This window comes from Gorilla gorilla, chromosome 6, assembly GCF_029281585.2.
Source record: "Gorilla gorilla gorilla isolate KB3781 chromosome 6, NHGRI_mGorGor1-v2.1_pri, whole genome shotgun sequence".
Taxonomy (NCBI): domain Eukaryota; kingdom Metazoa; phylum Chordata; class Mammalia; order Primates; family Hominidae; genus Gorilla; species Gorilla gorilla.
In genome coordinates, this window is record NC_073230.2 from 9,335,980 (window position 1) to 9,353,261 (window position 17,282).

Below are 17,282 nucleotides of genomic sequence, written 5' to 3' on the forward strand. Positions count from 1 at the left end.
GGGCCCCCAGAAGCTGAGGCTGTACTGGTTAGAGGAGCTGGGGAGCTGCTAGGACCTCCCTGCAGAGCCCAAACTTGAGGAAAGCTGGAGCCTCAGAAGGAAGGGAGGCCACTCGACACAGTGATGACAAAGGGCCATGGCCAGGCTGCCCCAAAGTCCTCCCCTCCTTGAGCCTCCTGGCCTTTCCCCACTCACTACAAACTGACTTCCTGCAGTCACAGTGGGCCCTCAATGTGGCAAACAGTGTAGTTCTTGAACCTGCGTGCGTCCCATCTCAGGGGCCCCACACCAAACCCCAGAAGGATGCTCACATACTATCTTCACTGTCATTTCCAAAGCAAGAGGAAGTACGGTGTGGTCAGCAGAAAGCACCCGGCCCCTGAGGGCAGGCAAGCTGTAGGGCGTCCCAGTCACTCACAGGACCCTGTGGAGGCAGGGATCTCACTGCTGATGGGGAGCCTGGGATCCAGAAAAGAGATGGAACTGAGAGACGGTGAGCTGGGAACAGCCCCATCTTCCCCGCTGCTCCCTGCCCAGGCCACTGCAGCCCCATGGTTCAGCTTAGGAGTGGAGCCTGGAGCCTGGAGGGGAAGTCTGGGCTGCAGGGCTGAGCTGACAGAGGGCTCTCTAGGTAGGATGGCTGGTTCTTTGCTCAGACCCTGTCCATCTGCAGAACCTTAGGCGAACCAGGGCCCCGGTGTGCTGATCTTCATAAGATGGAGACAGGAACTGCTCCATCACATACCTGGGGTTTCATTAAGATTATGAGCCATGACAAAGTCCTCCCAGCTCTGCAGTCTCAGAATTACACAAGATGAGCCAAGTCTCATTCCCGGAAGTCTTATATGGCTGAAATAGATGCAAAACAACTGAAATATGGGTTTAAATGGTCACGCATTTGAATTAACCCATTTATGCCTAGTGTTCCATTATTGGAACACTAAGCTTGTGGGAGTTATTTATATCCTGGTGTTCAAGGTCATCGCCAAGTTCTGATTTTTCACAAAAAAATTTGCAACCTCCAGCATAAATGGGTTAATAATTTATCTAATTAATTTTATCCAAACTAATAATCAACCTACGAGGACCCTAGTCTAAAGAAGTAGCCAGAGAAAGATCTGTGTCGACAGATGATTGCTGAGATGCTTTGTTACACAGCGAAGGATAAATCAACAGGTGAGTAAATGAAAAGAGGAGCTGGCTAAATGTCCTACAACAAGGAAATATTTTAAGTAAATTATGGCACAACCACGAAACCATTAAACACCATCATCGAGGAAATATTTAACTGAGCGTAAAATGCTCACAATATAGTGTCGAAGGGACAGAGCAGGAAACAAAACGATCTGTCACAGCCCCGATTTCACCAGGAAACAGACATGAAGATGTGGGGATGCAGAGGTGGCGGGAAGGCAGCAGACACGGCCCGAGGCCCATGGTGCCCCCTCACTCCAGGTGACGGGTGATGAGCCACTGGCATCTTCTCCTACATACTTCATTAAGCCATGAAGAATTCTCTATGCGGACATGAGAAACGCTGTGATTTTGGTCAGCAGTCCTGTGTGGCTGGTGCCACGGTAGAAGGGTGATCTGAGCCACAGGCTTGCCCGTGTCCTCAGGCCCCACAGCTGGCGACCTCCCCCACACCCTCTCTAAGGGACCGAGAATCACTCTGAGCCTCTGCCTGCTTGAATCTGGCGGTGGGCAGACACCGTTCACCATGCACATCCACCAGGAAGGTCTGTGGCTGGGGCCAGGGCACGAGATGAGGAGGGGCAGCCTTGGGAGGGCAAAGCTCACCTTACTGCAAGTACCCCACCCTGGGCTGGATGCCCACACCCCGGGGTGCCTCGGGAGGCGAGTGTGCCGGGCAGAGGGCACCTGGGAGATGTTAGCACACGCGAACATAGCTGCTTGGACATCCTGAACCATAGCTGAAGCAACAAGATGGGACGTGAAGTCAGCATGCGTTGAAAGCAACTCCACTCTCAATTCAGGGGACCCAGAGAGGCAAATTCAAATTAAGCTGTCTGTGTAGACCTCATTGCTCCAGCGGGAGATGGGAAAGCTTCAGAAGAGACTGTAAACGGCCTTGCCTGCCTGTCAGGGAGGGAGGGAAGGCGTGAGGGGCGCGCGGGCCGTGTTTGACGTTGCTCTGGCTGGAGTCTCCCAGGGACTGCTGGGGTGGCCTTGTCAGTTAACTACTTCCTATCAGCAACACCCGTGGCCACAGGGTCCTGCTCACCTCCTTTCCTCAGCCAGGCCTGGAGCGTGAGCACCTCTGAGGATGCCACACACCTGCACAGGGAGCAAGAAGGCTGCTGGGTGGGCATGACATGGGCTCTAGCCACTGCCCTGCCACAGGCCCGCTGCATGGCCCCTCACACCCCTTCCCACCGCTGGGGTCCACACCCAGGCCTGCCCTCCATCACCAGGGCGGCCGTGACTCTGATCCTGGGTCGGTGCTGAGGTGAGAAGCCACTGGCAGTTTTGCTCCTTTAGAAATGTAGAGAACTGAAGTCTTGAGAAACACCAAATCCTGTACCACAAGCGGCCCCAGGAACCAGCTCCTTAACAACAAACCCTGCACCACAAATGGCCCCAGGAACCAGCTCCTCATCACCAAACCTCACGCCACAAACGGCCCCAGGAACCAGCTCCTTATCACCAAACCTCATGCCACAAACGGCCCCAGAAACCAGCTCCTTATCACCAAACCCTGCACCACAAACGGCCCCAGGAACCAGCTCCTTAACAACAAACCCTGCACCACAAACGGTCCCAGAAACCAGCTCCTTAACACCAAACCTCGTGTCACAAATGGCCCCAGGAACCCAAACCACCAAACCGTGAATCACAAATGTCCACCCCCCCACCCCCGACCATGAGCTCCTTAACACCCGAATCCTGATTCACAAATGACCCCTAGTATGTAGGAGCTCCTTAACACCAAACTGTGACTCACAAACGGCCCCGGGGACGAGCTCCCTTTCCAGAGGCAGCAGTCTCTTCTGAATGCCTGGGGCCATGAGTCATGGGGAGGGCTGCCCATGCCCGCAGGATGCCCATTTCCATGGGAATCAGCCCAGCTCCCCACTGGCTGCTGCCTGAAGGCCAAGCTCCAGTGTCCCGGAGACCCTTGCTGACTTCAGCTTCAGCACCAGGGGACGGACAGCTCCCTGACCTCTCATGTCTCCAACCTCCTCAGGCACAATCCACACAAAACACTTCTGCCCTGTCCAGGGCGGCAAAGAGGGTGCCGTGGCTGGGGTCACGGGGTCCAAGGCCTGATTTCATGGAGGCCGAGGCAGAGGGTGCAGGTCCAGGCTCAGAGGGCAGTCTGCGTACCCCAGGCTGCATTAAAAGGAAGGCACCATGTGTCTCTACTACCCAGACAGCTTCAAACCAGACGCCAACTCCCAGCTCCGAGTTCCAGGACTCGACCGGAGCAGGAGCCTCGAGTGAAGCTGACTCTGACCTGCAGGCCCTGACACACGGTCAGGCCAGGGAGCCTCCTGGATACCTGGGCCAGGAGAACCGCGTGCAGCCGAAGGAAGCCTGGAGGAGGAACCGCAGGCCCCCCGCTGCACAGTGCAGAGCCAGCTGGGGACTCCCCTGCATCTGACCACTCGATCCTCACAACCATGCCAGGGCGAGCAGCTCATTCGAGAGCACGTGGCCAACAGGAGGCAGCACTGGGACTGCAAGCCAGAGTTGGCGGCTGGGCCAGTCTCCACTTGGGGCAGGGCCAGTGGCCAGGAGGGACGCAGCCGAGGCACGCACGGTGTTTGGTGGCACAGCCCTGCTTGCAGCTGCCCTGGCCGAAGAGACGTGGCCACCCACCCTCATACCTGGGCACCCAAGAGCACGCCCCTGGCCACCCACCCATGGATCCCTGGCCATCCACCAGTGCACCCCTAGCCACCGACCCACATGTCCGGGCAGCCACCAGCTCCCCGCCTCTGGCTTGGGAAGCCTGAGGTGAGCCCTGGACTCCTGCAGCCTCAGCGCCTCCGGCTGAGTTCCAGGCCTCAATGCTCTCAAGGAGCAACGTCGGGTCAGGGGCCTAGCCGGGATTCCCCACCACGTGGAGGCCCTGTGGCTGTCCTGCTGACCTTCCCTCAGCCCAAACTCCCATTGCATCTTCCTGCTCTCAGCCCAACCACTACCGAACTTCATTTCCGTTCCAAAATGTCACCAGGTCTAAGAGACGACCGAGAGTGGCCTGGTGAGACAGCCCGAGAGGGGCTGGGCAGCAGGGGAGTTGTCTGAGTGGGTGGAGGAGGACCCCTGGTCCCACGTGGGAGGACTGTGTGGAGTGGACCACGCCTGCGCCCTGGGGCCCCCAGCCCAGGCCTCCTGTCTGCTATCCCACAGGTCAGAGCGCTGGGGGCAGCCTGAGCCACAGCAGGGAGGCCACAGCGCCCTCAGACGCAGGCGGGGCAGGCTGTGGGGCAAGGGGGCAGAGGGCATTCTGCAGCGTGGGGCAGCTGCTCTGGGGACACAGTGTGGTGGAGCGCACCCCTCACGTCGCCCTCCGGGAATAGGCAAAGGTCATCTCCGCTTTAGAATCGGGGATCACTGTGCATGAAGTTACCCGTGTTGGTCAAAACCCATACATGTGAAGGGTGAGCACACTTCTCCAACAACCTAAGTACTTAGTCATCACCACTGGACCCAAGGCGGGGGCCCAGGAGCAGAGGCCCCGTGGCAGTCATAGCAGGACAAGGGAAGAGAAAGGACCTCGCTGCTCCAGCCTCAGAGATGGCTCCAGGCCCCTGCATGGACGCCCCCACACACAGACACTACTTTCAAGGAACCGGTCTCAGGAACCACTCCCTGCCCAGAGCTCCACGAAGGGCTGCCTCTCACATGCTCTCTGCCCGCACCACAGCGTCCCTCTCTCTGGTCCTTTGTTCTCGGTCTATCCCCAAAAACCCTGTGTCCCAGCTATGCCTAGAGAAAGATGGAGAGGGCTTAACGAGGGCTTTGGAGCTCAAACTCACAGCAGTGAGCACCAGGCGGAGGCCGGTGCACTCAGACAGGAGAGAAGTCCGGGGGGCTGGGCTGCGGGTGTGTGGGGGCCACAGGGGTGCGGTCGGAAGGGCAGATTCCAGGTGAATGTGTGACACGTGGAGCTGTCCCACGGTGGGCCGCTGCAGCTCCTGCTTCCTGAGTGGCCCTGCAGGGTACGGCTCCCAAATGTCCGGCCTTCAACCCCCCAATTCCGTCCACCTCTGGCTAAGAGCTGTTGCCATGACAACCCCAAGGTGCCCACTCACCTGGCCCCGTGGCTCTGACTGCTGCTCTGTGGAGCAGAGGCAGATCCCCGAGGGCTCGGCAGCCCAGCGCCCAGAGCCTCTCCCTGTCTCGGCCCTTCCAGTCCTGTCTCTCTCCCTCCAGCCTGGCCCCTGGGCCGGGTGGGCCCACTCCTCAGGAAAAGAATGAGGAAAATGGAGCAGGGCAGGCAGACACCCCAGCAGGGACCCCTGCCCGGCATCTCTGGCCTCAGCCCTGGGGGCCACATGCCTGGCTTCCCATTCTATGCCCCCAGCAGCAGCTCTGCCTCCTCTCCTCCACGAGGTCCTACTGCCTCCACCCCACGACTGCCCCACCTGGGCCCTCACCAGCCCTCGTCTGCAGATCAAGGCAGCCTCATCCCAGCGACCTGCAGAGACCCGTGGGCATGTTTACCTTCTCGTCAGCCCAGGAGCGCTGTGAGGGCCAGGTTCACTTCTGGGCACCTGGCGGCAAGCTCTGGGCCTGGAATGGCACAGGGCTAGTCACTGTCTAAGGGGCTTGTCCTCTGGGGGTAAGTACCCCTCCCGGAGCCTGGAGTCCTGAGTCCTGATCTGTGCAAGATCAGTGCACGGGAGATGGTGGGCTGGCAGATATGCCCACTTATTCACAAGCCTGCTTCAGAAGGAAAGAACAGGGCAGCTACCAAGGTCATGTCTACACCCGTTGGCAGCAAAGCGGATGCTTCATCTGAGAGTGATAAATCCTGTGCAAATCTCAGCCTGTGTCAACACGCCCCAGCTGGACAGCAGGTCCTCGATTCACGAGTCGACACCTCTGCATGGGCTCGGTGACAAGAATGGGCGGCTGAGTGGGAGAGCACGGTGGCACGGGCGGGAGAGGGCCCACCTGGGGCTCGCACACCACACGGTGTCTGCAAACAGGTGTGTGGGCATGTGCAGGTTCTCTCCTCTCAACACTTCCAGGACAGCAGGGGTCAGCAGGACCCTGGGCCAGCCTGGCAGGAAGGAGGGCCTGAGCCTGGGCCTGTGACCTGGGTGACCCTGGGCAGGCCCTGCTCTGCTGGTGTCAGCTGTGGCCAGGCACATGGCACTTTGTGCAGACAGGCAGAGACCTGCTGCAGGGCTGGGGCAGCAGGTGAGGAGTGCGCACAGGTCTGTGGCCCTGGCCCTGCACCCCTCCTGGCCCAGGCCAGCAGCTCCCTGGGGACAGTTGGGATGTGCAGCCGGACTCCAGAAGGTGGTGCCGCGAGCTGCTTCTCTTACACAGTCCTGCCCCGCAGGTTCCTGGTGAGAAGGCTTCAGGGCTGTCAGTGACCGCATGGCAGTGGCGGGGAGGACGGGAAGAAGACTCCACATCTCTTTTTTTAACATGGCGCTTTGCATACCGTGGGCCTTCACAGCCCTTGAAACACTCACTCAGGCTAGGGGGACTCCGGCTGGGCCCATGCTGCCTGACTCGCTTTCCCTCCCTGCCCCTGGATCCAGATCACGGAAGCAGGTGCCACATGGGACGCCTGGGAGAGACAGAGGCCAACTGTGAGCATGTGTGTGAGCATGTGTATGTGTGGGTGGCTGTGCATGTGTGTGCATGTGTGCATGCATGTGTGTATGTGGCTGCCTGTGTGTGGGCATGTGTGTGCATGCATGCACATGGGTGGCTGCCTGTGTATGTGTGAGCATGCATGTGCGTGGGTGGCTGTGCATGCATGTACATGCACGTATGTGGCTGCCTGTGCATGTGTGTCCATGCGTGCATGCAGCTGCTTGTGTGCACGTGTGTGTGTATGTGGCTGCCTGTGTGTGCGTGCACATGTGCATGCATGTGGCTGCCTGTGTGTGTGCATGTGTGCATGTATGTGGCTGCCTGTCTGTGTGCATGTGTGCATGTATGTGGCTGCCTGTGCATGTGTGTGTGCATGTGTGCGTGTGGCTGCCTGTGCATGTGTATGCATGCATGTGTGTATGTGGCTGCCTGCGTGTGTGTGACCATGCATGTGTGTATGTGGCTGCCTGTGCATGGGCATGTGTGTGCATGCATGCATGTGGGTGCCTGTGCATGTGTGAGCATGCATGCATGCGGGTGGCTGTGCGTGCATGGACATGTGTGTGCATACATGCATGTATGTGGCTTCCTATGCATGTGTCCATGCGTGCATGTGGCTGCCTGTGTGTGTACATGTGTGTGTATGTGGCTGCCTGTGTGCATGTATGTGGCTGCCTGTGTGTGTGTGTGTGCATGTATGTGGCATCCTGTGCGTGTGTGTGCATGTGTGCATGTGGCTGCCTGGGTGTGTGTGTGCAAGCATGTGTGTATGTGGCTGCCTGTGCATGTGTGAACATGCATGCTTGTGGGTGGCTGTGCGTGTGTGTGCATGCATCTATGTGGCTGCCTGTGCATGTGTGTGCATGCATGCATGCATGTGGCTACCTGTGCGTATGTGACCATGCATGTGTGTGTGGCTGCCTGTGTGTGACCATGCATGTGTGTGTGGCTGCCAGTGCATGTGTGTGCATGCGTGGCTGCAGCTGCCTGTGCATGTGTGTGTATGCACGTGTGTATGTGGCTGCCTATGCATGTGTGTATATGGCTGCCTGTGCATGTGTGTGCATGCGTGCCTGAGGCTGAGCATGTGTGTGTGAGCCTTCATGTGTGTGGGTGGCTGTGCATGCGTGTGCATGGGGCTGCCTGTGCATGTGTGTGCATGTGTGTGTGGCTGCCTGTGCATGTGTGTGCATGCATGCTAGTATGTGGCTGCCTATGCGTGTGTATGCACGGGTGCAGCTGCCTGTGCATGTGTGTGCATGCAAGCGTGTGTGTATGTGGTTGCCTATGTGTGTGTGTGCATGCATGTGGCTGCCTGTGCATGTGTGTGCATGCATGCATGTAGCTGCCTGTGTGTGTGTGCATGCGTGTGGCTGCCTGTGCGTGTGAGCATGCATGCATGTAGCTGCCTGTACGTGTGCACACATGTGTGTATGTGGCTGCCTGTGCATGTGTGCATGCATGTATGTGGCTGCCTGTTCGTGTGTGTGCATGTGTGTGGCTGCCTGTGCGTGTGAGCATGCATGCATGTGGCTGTACATGTGTGAGCATGCATGCGTGCATGTGGCTGCCTGTGTGTGCGCATGTGTGTATGTAGCTGCCTGTGCATGTGTGTGCATGCATGTATGCGGCTGCCTGTGCATGTGTCCATGCGCACGTGTGGCGTGTGGCTGCCTGTGCATGTGTGAACATGCGTGCATGTGGGTGGCTGTGCATGGGTGGGCATGTGTGAGCATGCATGTGTGTGTATGGTTTCATGTGTGTGTCAGCATGCATGCATGTGGGTGGCTGTGCATGCGTGGGCATGTATTTGTGTCCATGTGTCAGTGGGAGCGTGCATGATGCCAGTGTGAGGGCGGGGCCTAGGACAGGAGAGGTCGACCTGCTCCTCCCGCAACCACTGTGCAGTTCTCACTGATGAGCCTGAAAGCTTCCATGATGCACTCACTGACCTGCAGCTCCTTGTGGCCTGATGTTGGCAGACAGTGGCCGGGATCCACTCAGGGCAATGTGGCAGGCATACGGGGTCCCCAAAGTGCCTGGCACTTGCATACATACTGGCTAAGGTCACTGTCACCACGACCCTTGGGCAGATGCGATGATCCAGGCCCACATAAAGGAAGACAAGGCTTGAGGAGGTGAAGCCATGTGTCCAGGTCCCGGGGCTGGCAGAGGCAAGCGAAATCCACACCGAGGCAGTTCTGGCCCGGGTCCAGTCCCTCCCACCACCTGACGGGGGCTGACCAGCAGTGACACCGCCAAAGACCACCTCCATTCAGCAAACACACGGGCAAGGCCTCAGATGCTGAGGAGGCTGGGGGATGGCGTGGCTGGTGTGCCCAGAAAAGGTGGCATCCTCACGGGCACTCTTGCCATTTCCCTGGCCTCTGTACTGCTAGGGTCCCTCAGGAGGACCCCGCCAGCTCTGGACCCTAGGCCAGGCCCAGCCCAGGGGCTCCACAGCAGCCCAGCCGCACATCCTGAGGCTTGTCGGGGCCAGGCCTGGACGGGTGGTTCTGAAAATGCTCTCCCCAAGTGGAGCTGCCCCTGCACCATCTATGTTCCCTGCAACGCAGAGAGATGCTTCACGGAGGTAACAGGCTCAGCCATGCGGCCTCCACAGGCTCACCCAGCCAGGCCCTTGGAGCTACACGCATCTTCCCCCTGGGCTGACTCATGCAGGACCTGGGCCACGTGCCCTCTGCAGGCCGGATGCTGCTGTCAGCTGAGCCTGCCATGTTTGTGGCTTGGCCCTTCCTCACCTTCCGAGCAAGCATGGTGGCTCCAGACGCAGCTAATTCCTTCCCCTCACCCCACCCAGGCAGAGGCCCAGCCACCCATGAGACTCCAAAGCTCAGAGCTGGTTGGCCTGCTGCCACAGCTCGTCAGGGGCCACAGCAACAGCTGGGCTCTGGGCCCCAGGCTGGCGGTGCCCTGAAGGCTGCCGACCCACAGGGCTGCGAAGACAGCTGGGAGGTGGAGCTGCCTCCACTCTCAAGACACACAGGACCTAGGCCTTCCTGGCCCCTCTCTATGGCAAGAATGGGGAATCATCTCCTGGGAGGGGCATGCATCCGAGGGAGGGTCTCACTCCTGGACCACACCCTCTGTCTGGTGTGGGTATGGTGGGCTTGGATCCCCAGGAGGGTCTCACCCCAGGACCACGTGCTCTGGTGTGGGTACTGTTGGTTTGTCCCTGACAAGTCTCATATTGAAATGGGATCCCCAATGTTGGAAGTGTGGCCTATGGGGAGGAGGTGTCTGGGTCATGGGGTCACAGGCCTCACCCATGGCCTGGTACTGCCTTTGAGGGAATTAGTGAGGTCTCTCTCTTTGTTTCCATGAGAGCTGGTTGTTAGAAGGAGCCTGGCACCCCACCCCTTTGGCCTCCTGCCATGTGATCTCTGCCCAAGTGGGCGGTTCCTCTTCATCTCCCACCATGAGTGGACGCAGTCTGAGACCCTCACCAGGTGCACACATGCTCACTTTTGAACTTAGCAGCCACCAGAATTGTGAGCCAAATACACTCCTTTTTCTCTAGAAACCACCCAGTCTCAGATATTCCTTTATAGCAACATAATAGGCAAAGACACCAGGCAAGCCCATCCTGCCAGTTTCCACAGAGGTCCAGGCTGTGCCGGCCACTACAGGTATGTCGGGGAGAGGAGGAGGGAGCCCCGAAACCGAGGCCGCCTGTGCTGTTTTATCACCTCGCCATCGCTCAGCACCTGAGAAGCGGTGCTCACGGGCCCCACTTAGTCCTTGGGGAGCTGAGGCCAGAAGTCATTTCCCAGGGCCAACCTGCTGCGGTAGAGGAGTCTGGACCCTACCTGATGCCCACGTTCTCATTTTTCCTGGTGACGTGCACAGCCTTCCTGTCTGGGATTTCCGCAGTCCATGCAACAGTGAGAATGCGGGACCCCGACAAGATTAGACAGACGCCAGCAGCGGGCTCTGTGCGGGACCCCGGCAAGATCAGGCAGACGCCAGCAGCAGGCTCTGTGTGGGACCTCGGCAGGATCAGACAGACGCCAGCAAGCGGGCTCTGTGCCACCTCCCCGCCCACCCAGCCTCCTAACCTTCCCCTGCTGAGGTCCGGCAGGGGCAGCAAGGATGGGCAGAGGGAAAAAAAGGGTGCACAAGGACAGAGGGAAAAAAAGGGTGCACAGAAGCGACACCCCGGGCCAGCACAAGGACGAGTGGCGTGGGGCTATTTCTTCTTCCCAGGAAGGCTGCTATACAAAAACATTTTTCTATAGCTGTAGGATGTGCTTATGCTTTAAGCTAAGTGTTATACAAAACAAATTTTAATAGGCCGAGTGCGGTGGCTCACGCCTGTAATCCCAGCACTTTGGGAGGCCGAGGCGGGAGGATCACCAGGTCAGGAGATTGAGACCATCCTGGCCAACATGGTGAAACCCCATCTCTACTAAAAGTACAAAAAAATTAGCTGGGTGTGGTGGTGCACGCCTGTAATGCCAGGTACTCGGGAGGCTGAGGGAGGAGAATCGCTTGAACCAGGGAGGCAGAAGTTGCAGTGAGCCGAAATCGCGCCACTGCACTCCAGCCTAGTGACAGAACAAGACTCTGTCTCAAATAAATAAATAAAATTAAAAAGTTTATAAACTCAAAAAGTTACAGCAAACTTTATTATTATTATTATCAGAGATGGGAATCTCACTCTGTCACCCAGGCCAGAGTGCGGTGGCGCGATCATAGTTTTCACCGCAGCTTCTAACTCCTGGGGCTCAAGTAATTCTCCCGCCTCAGCCTCTGGAGTAGCTGGGACTATAAGCAGGTGCCACCACGCCTGGTTAAGTTTTAAATGTTTTGTAGACACAGGGTCTTGCTATGTTGCCAAGGCTGGTTTTGAACTTCTGGGCTCAAGCGATCCCCCCACTTCAGCCTCCCCAAATGCTAGGATTATAGGCACGGGCCACTGTGCCCAGCCATTCATTTATTATTGAAGAAAAGAACAATATTTTTAATAATTGAGTGTAGCCTAAGTGGTACGGCATTTATAGTCTCCAGTTGTGCACAGTCATGTCCTAGGCCTTCACACTCACTCACCCTCATTCACCAGCTCGCCCAGAGCACCCACCAGCCCTGCGAGCTCCGTTCACGGTAAGCACCCTATGCAGGTGCACCGTCTTCCACTCTTCATACATCATGTTTATGGCACCTTTTCCATATTTAAACACGTACAGACACGCAGATGCTTAGCACTGTGCCACGGTGGTCTACTGCATTCAGCACAGTCACGCACTGCACACTTTTGCAGCTTGGCAGCAGCTGGCTAGACCATGCAGCCCAGGGGTGCGGGAGGCTGCACGGCCCAGGCTTGTACAAGTCATTCTAGGAAGTTCCCGCAAAGACAACACTGCCCACCAGCACATTCCTCAGCATGCATCCCTGTCATCTGACAAAGCGAGACCGTACTAGACTTACACATATACACACAGGTGAGTGCTGAGTATCCCTTATTGGAAACGCTTGGGACCAAGTGTCTGGCATTTCCAGATTTTCCGGTTGTTAGAATATCTGTATTACGTGCTTACTGGTTGAGTAAGCATCTCATGCAAATATTCATCCCTAATCTGAAAATCCGGTATCGGAAACGCTCCGTTAAGCATTTCCTTTGGGTGACAGATCCACAATAAAAAAAAAAGCTGTGGATTTTGGAACATTCCCGATTTCAGGTTTTCGAATCGGGGAGGCGGGACCTGTATACCTTTCCCCCTTATCCATACGACAAACCCGGTAGGTCAAAATCGCCACAGGCCTGCTGTGCTCAACGGTGAAGTCACACATGGTGGTGATGCCGTGTTTGCGCAGTTCTGGAATCTGTGCCATCCACGCCTCTGGCCCTGACACCCACCCTGCAGGCCTCTGAGCCGGGGAAGGCCCTGGACAGCGAGGAACGAGGAGCCTGCTGCAACCAGTGTGTCTCCCAGACCCCAGAAGCTCACAGTTTTGCCCCAAACTGCATTTGCTCTGTGTCCCCGGCCTGGTCACTCCACTTCTTCTTACCACTGATTTTCTCCCTCTCGTAACAGAAGGCTTCCTTCCCTGGGTTTTGAGAAGAGGGGAAAAGGGAGGTGGGGACAATTCCGTGAGAACCACTGGGAGGAGGGCAGCCGGGATGGAGAGACCAGGAGCTGAGCCTCCCCACTCCAGGCCCAGGCAGAGTATGGCCTTCCCAGGAAGCTCTAGGGACTCTGGAATCTCTATCTCCTCTCAGGAGGGAGAGGAACAGAGGCAGCAGGTTCCCGCTGGGAAGAGCTAGAGCTGAGATTTGCCTGCCTTTCCCCCAAACGGCAGCCCAGGCAGCCAGCTCCCTCCACCCACGCGGCAATAAGAGGTTTGGTCCCGGCTGGGATGGGAAGTCCCGGCTGGGATGGGAAGCAGAGTGGCAGGGGACTGTGCAGCAAACCCTCAATTATCCCAGCACACATCTGTGGAACCCACTTGACTGGAAACGGGTTCAGCTATTTCTAACTCTGTCTGCAGCCCCCTTTCTGCCTGAAGAATCATTTGGGGGAAAATCTGATAAAATGAATGACGTGGCCAGGAGGCTGGGGTTTGGCGAGATCTTTCAGGAGCATGGGAGCCACGTATGCCAGCCCCCAGGTGGAGTGGGTGGGGCAGGAGGCCTGTCTCCCTGCTCTCCCTGCCCTCCCACACTGGCCTCTGCCCTCCGTGGCCCTATCTCAGGAGGGCAGCTCAGGGAAGACCCTCCTGGGCACACCTAGTGATGCTCAGCGCCCTGGGGATGCCTTTCTGAAGCCAGGAGGCCAGGGTAAGGGCCCCCAGGGAGCACCCAGACCACATTCCTCATGACAGACGGGGAAACTGAGTCTCAGAGGAGCGCAGTGGCCTGGACAAGGCTGCACACCAGGGTCAGGAGCTGCCCGGGACAAGGTGACTCCAGAGTGTCTCTTATCTCTCCTCTGGACAGTGGAGACCAGGGCCACCGCTGCATGGCCCCAAGGAGTCAGTGACCATCTGCAGGCAGAGGTGCCAACATGAGCCCTGGCCCTACAGGTTGGCTGTTGTCTGTTCAGTTTATCTCTTCCCTTTTGCTCCACTGAAACCTGTTTTTCTGTCTGTCTGGCAGAGCCCTAGACTGCCCTCTCCATAAGCCAGGCTCTGAGCTGGGGGCGTGGAGCTGCTGCGAACGGTACAAGTGCCTCTCCTGTCACCAAGCTTGGTATCCTGGGTACAAAGGAGGCAGGAATGACAGGTGGACGGGGCAGGACTGACGCTGATCTCCTGGTCAGAGCTCCTGCCAGAAGACTTGGCAGCTCTAGCGCTGTCCTCTTGGAACCCAAAGGGGAGGATTTCTCAGGAGGCCAACGGCCTCACCCAGTGAAGGGCAGCTCGGAGGAGGACTTGGGAAGAGTCGGCTTACAGGGAGCCTTTGAAAGCTCCCTGAGTGTTGCAGGCCCTCCAGAAGGTCTGCAAGGACCAGGACACAGGGCCAGCAGAGCTAGTCACAGCTCTGGGAGAAGCACGGGTGCACCGTGGGCTGGAGCTGAACCAGCCAACAGGGATCCCGGTGCAACATGACCCCTCCCCAGCTCCACAGGTGGCACTTATGAGACTTACCTCTTGCAGCCTCTGAAGTGAGCCACAGTTACTTCTACTCGACAGGTGAGGAGATTGAAACTTGGGGAGGTGAGGCTGCATGCCCAGTGTCAGCCCTCACGAACATGCTCTAAAGGCCCATATCCTTCCATTAGGTGATCCCTCCACATCAACCAGATGGGGCGCAGGAAGGTCCGGGAGGCCCCGGCCCTCCAAAGAGGGGAGGGGGCGAGCGGGGTGCTAGGCACAGCTGCTAGCAGGGCACGTCGGCTGGGCAGGACAGAGTCTGGAGGAGGAGTGGGAGAGGGAGGAGGAAGAGCAGGAGGAGAGGGTGGGGGTTGGGTGAGGCTGGGGGAAAGAGGCTGTGAAAGGAAGCCTAGGAGAGAAATGGAGCAAGAAGCATCTTTAAGAACCAGGCGCCCAGCAGTGGGGGAGAAACACAGGAGGGGCACACTTAGGCCCCCTGGGGACCCTCAAGGGACAACTAACCCAACGGAATAAAACCTCTGGCAGAGTCGCCTGTTAGGAAAAACACAAGGTGGCACGTGTCCTAGGAGGGAAGCCAGCGGAAGAAGGGTCCCACGTCTGGGGAACCCAGGAGGGCTTCCTGGAGAAGGTGTCTACAAGCGAGCTGGGCCCAGGTGAAGAGGATGGAGCAAGTGGGCCTTGATGCTGGGGTTCCAGGGACAAACGCAGACACAAGTTGGCAGCTTCTTCCCGCAGGGACTTCACTGCTCAGAAATGAAACTGATGGACCAAGGTGGGGTCTTGGCAACCATGATGGGTGTGCCAGGAACATGGCCCCACTTACTCCTGTGGGTCAGATGTAACTGTACCTGCTTTACAGATGAGGCAGAGGCCCAGCCAGCACCCCCCTGGCAACAGCTGCACTTGGGCACCAGCCCACAAGCTCACCTAGAGTCAGCCCCCTGCCTGGGTTGCCCAGAGCTCCCCATGCCAGGCCCACCTCGCAGCTCTCAGCCCTGCCTGCAAACATCAACTTGTAAAGCCCTTGCATACTTAATCTCCCTGATCCTGTGAGCTTCAAGCATGAAAACACAGCGCATGTCACACATGGGGAAAGTGGGTAAGCTAAAAGCAATCTCGTTCCCTGACACTGTCCACCTGAGCCAGCCCCCAGGACACGGCCCAGAGCAGGCATGGTGGGTGGCCGGAAGGGTGGGGAGCGGGGCCTCTGCGGGCACCAGGCCTTGCTGTTGGAGCACTGGGCCAGTGGACTGTCTGTCCTTCCAGAGGCGGCTGCCTCAGCTCCATGGCTTCTGACCCAGCACATCCAGCCCTCAGGGCCTGCAAAGTCACATTCACACAGGCCTTGGGCCAGGACAGGCCGTGGTCCAGAAGGTCAGGTCAGGCCAGGCCTGCCACTGGAAACAAGTGACAGCAAGGGCTGGAGGATGGGCAGTGAGGGGGCGGCCTGGGGAGGCGCCAAGGCTCCAGATCACAAGGGTCTAGGAAGGCGAGCAGGATGCCTGGCAAGAGCTGCGGGGCCCAGGCCAGACCCCTGCAAGAACCACGGCTCCTCGGGGCGAGTACAGCCTCCCGTACGCTGTGTGTCCTCCAGGCCTGGAGCGAGCAGGGCTGGGGAGCTGGCCAGCTCCTGGGCTCTCTGTCCGCCTGCCTCCTCCTCCTGGGGCCCCCTTCCTGCCTCTCCCTGACCTCAGGAGCCTGGGGACTGAGAGGGCTCCAAGGCGGAAAGGAGGGCAGTGGATCCTGCCCAGGCCATGGGGGCTGAAGGTCTGGCCACTGGCAAGCTGAGGCCAGCCCAAGCCTTCTGGTCTCAACATCCTGCCATGGCTGGGATCCTGGGCGGGGGGATGAGGGCCGGGGGAGCTGAGATGCTGGCTCGAACAGGGAGAGCGGCAGGGCCCATGCTCGAGGGTATGACGGGGATGGACCTGCTGTCCAGAAAACCTGAGGACATTGGGCAGGGCTGCGCTTCAGAAGCCCATGCAGGGCTTACAGTGGTCAAGAAGCTACTTCCTGACGGTGTTTTTTAAAAGTGACACAGGAGCACACACAATGGAACCCCAGGATCCCCAGTTCCCAGGTGTAAATGAACATGCCTAGGCACGTGCCTACGTATGAAACACCGAAAGGAAACACGGCAAAGCAGGACAGCGGCTGCCTTTCGCGGGAGGATGACGAGTGGCTTGCTTCCCTCTTTTGGATTTTCGACACTCTCAACAGAAAACACTGTGGAGGGTGCCCCAAGGTTCCGCTGGAGTTAGTCTTCCTAAGATCATCATTTCAACTACAGCACACGCAGGGATCCAGGGAAAACGCTGCCTCTTCATTTGTAAATGTTGATGTAACGAGTGATATGTTAAGCGATAACTGTTCGTGGTACACCTTTATTAATACCTAATCATTTTAGAAACCTATGGAATTCGTATAATGCATTAAACACCTCTGTGAATTATTCAAAGTATACAGAATTATACAAAAGCGAAGAAGTCCATTTCTGATAGCTTATTTAAAGACTTGGTGTGTTTTTATTATTCAAAGGTTTGAGAGTTTCAAGAGTGTAGAAATGGATGAATGTGATCTGAGAAGCAGGAAATCCACAAGGAACGCAGAGCAAGCCCGGCGTGGTGCCCCCATGCAGCGCAGGCTGTGAAGACGGGTGGGTTGTGCAGGAGGAGGAGGAAGAGGCGGGCTAAGGCTGAATCAGACAGGCAGCGGCTCACCGCTGTGAGACGCTGACGGACATGCGTAGGCCGCACTGGGCACAGCTTTTATACAAATCAAAGTTGGTGCGCGGTTCTATAAAGACGCGCAGAGGCTGCAGACTGCGGGCGGTTTAGACGCCCGTTCCAGACCACAGCAGTCCCAGGTGGGGCCCGTCTCTGCCTGTCCTGATCTCCCACAGC

At 57.7% G+C, this 17,282-nt stretch overlaps 1 protein-coding gene across 22 annotated transcripts in view; it reads right to left on the reverse strand.

The window, feature by feature from the left end:
• Positions 1–17,282, reverse strand: part of MAD1L1 (mitotic arrest deficient 1 like 1) — a 420,579-nt gene that overhangs the window by 64,678 nt on the left and 338,619 nt on the right. For 2 of the 22 annotated variants that reach the window (XM_055346765.2, XM_055346768.2), the window contains one exon: positions 16,885–17,175. The exons of the other annotated variants lie outside the window; for them this stretch is intronic. In XM_055346765.2, coding sequence (XP_055202740.1) covers positions 17,080–17,175 — 96 coding nt within the window. In that variant the 3' untranslated portion in view covers positions 16,885–17,079. Of the gene's footprint in view, positions 1–16,884; positions 17,176–17,282 lie in introns of those variants that run through there. 22 annotated transcript variants of the gene reach the window in all.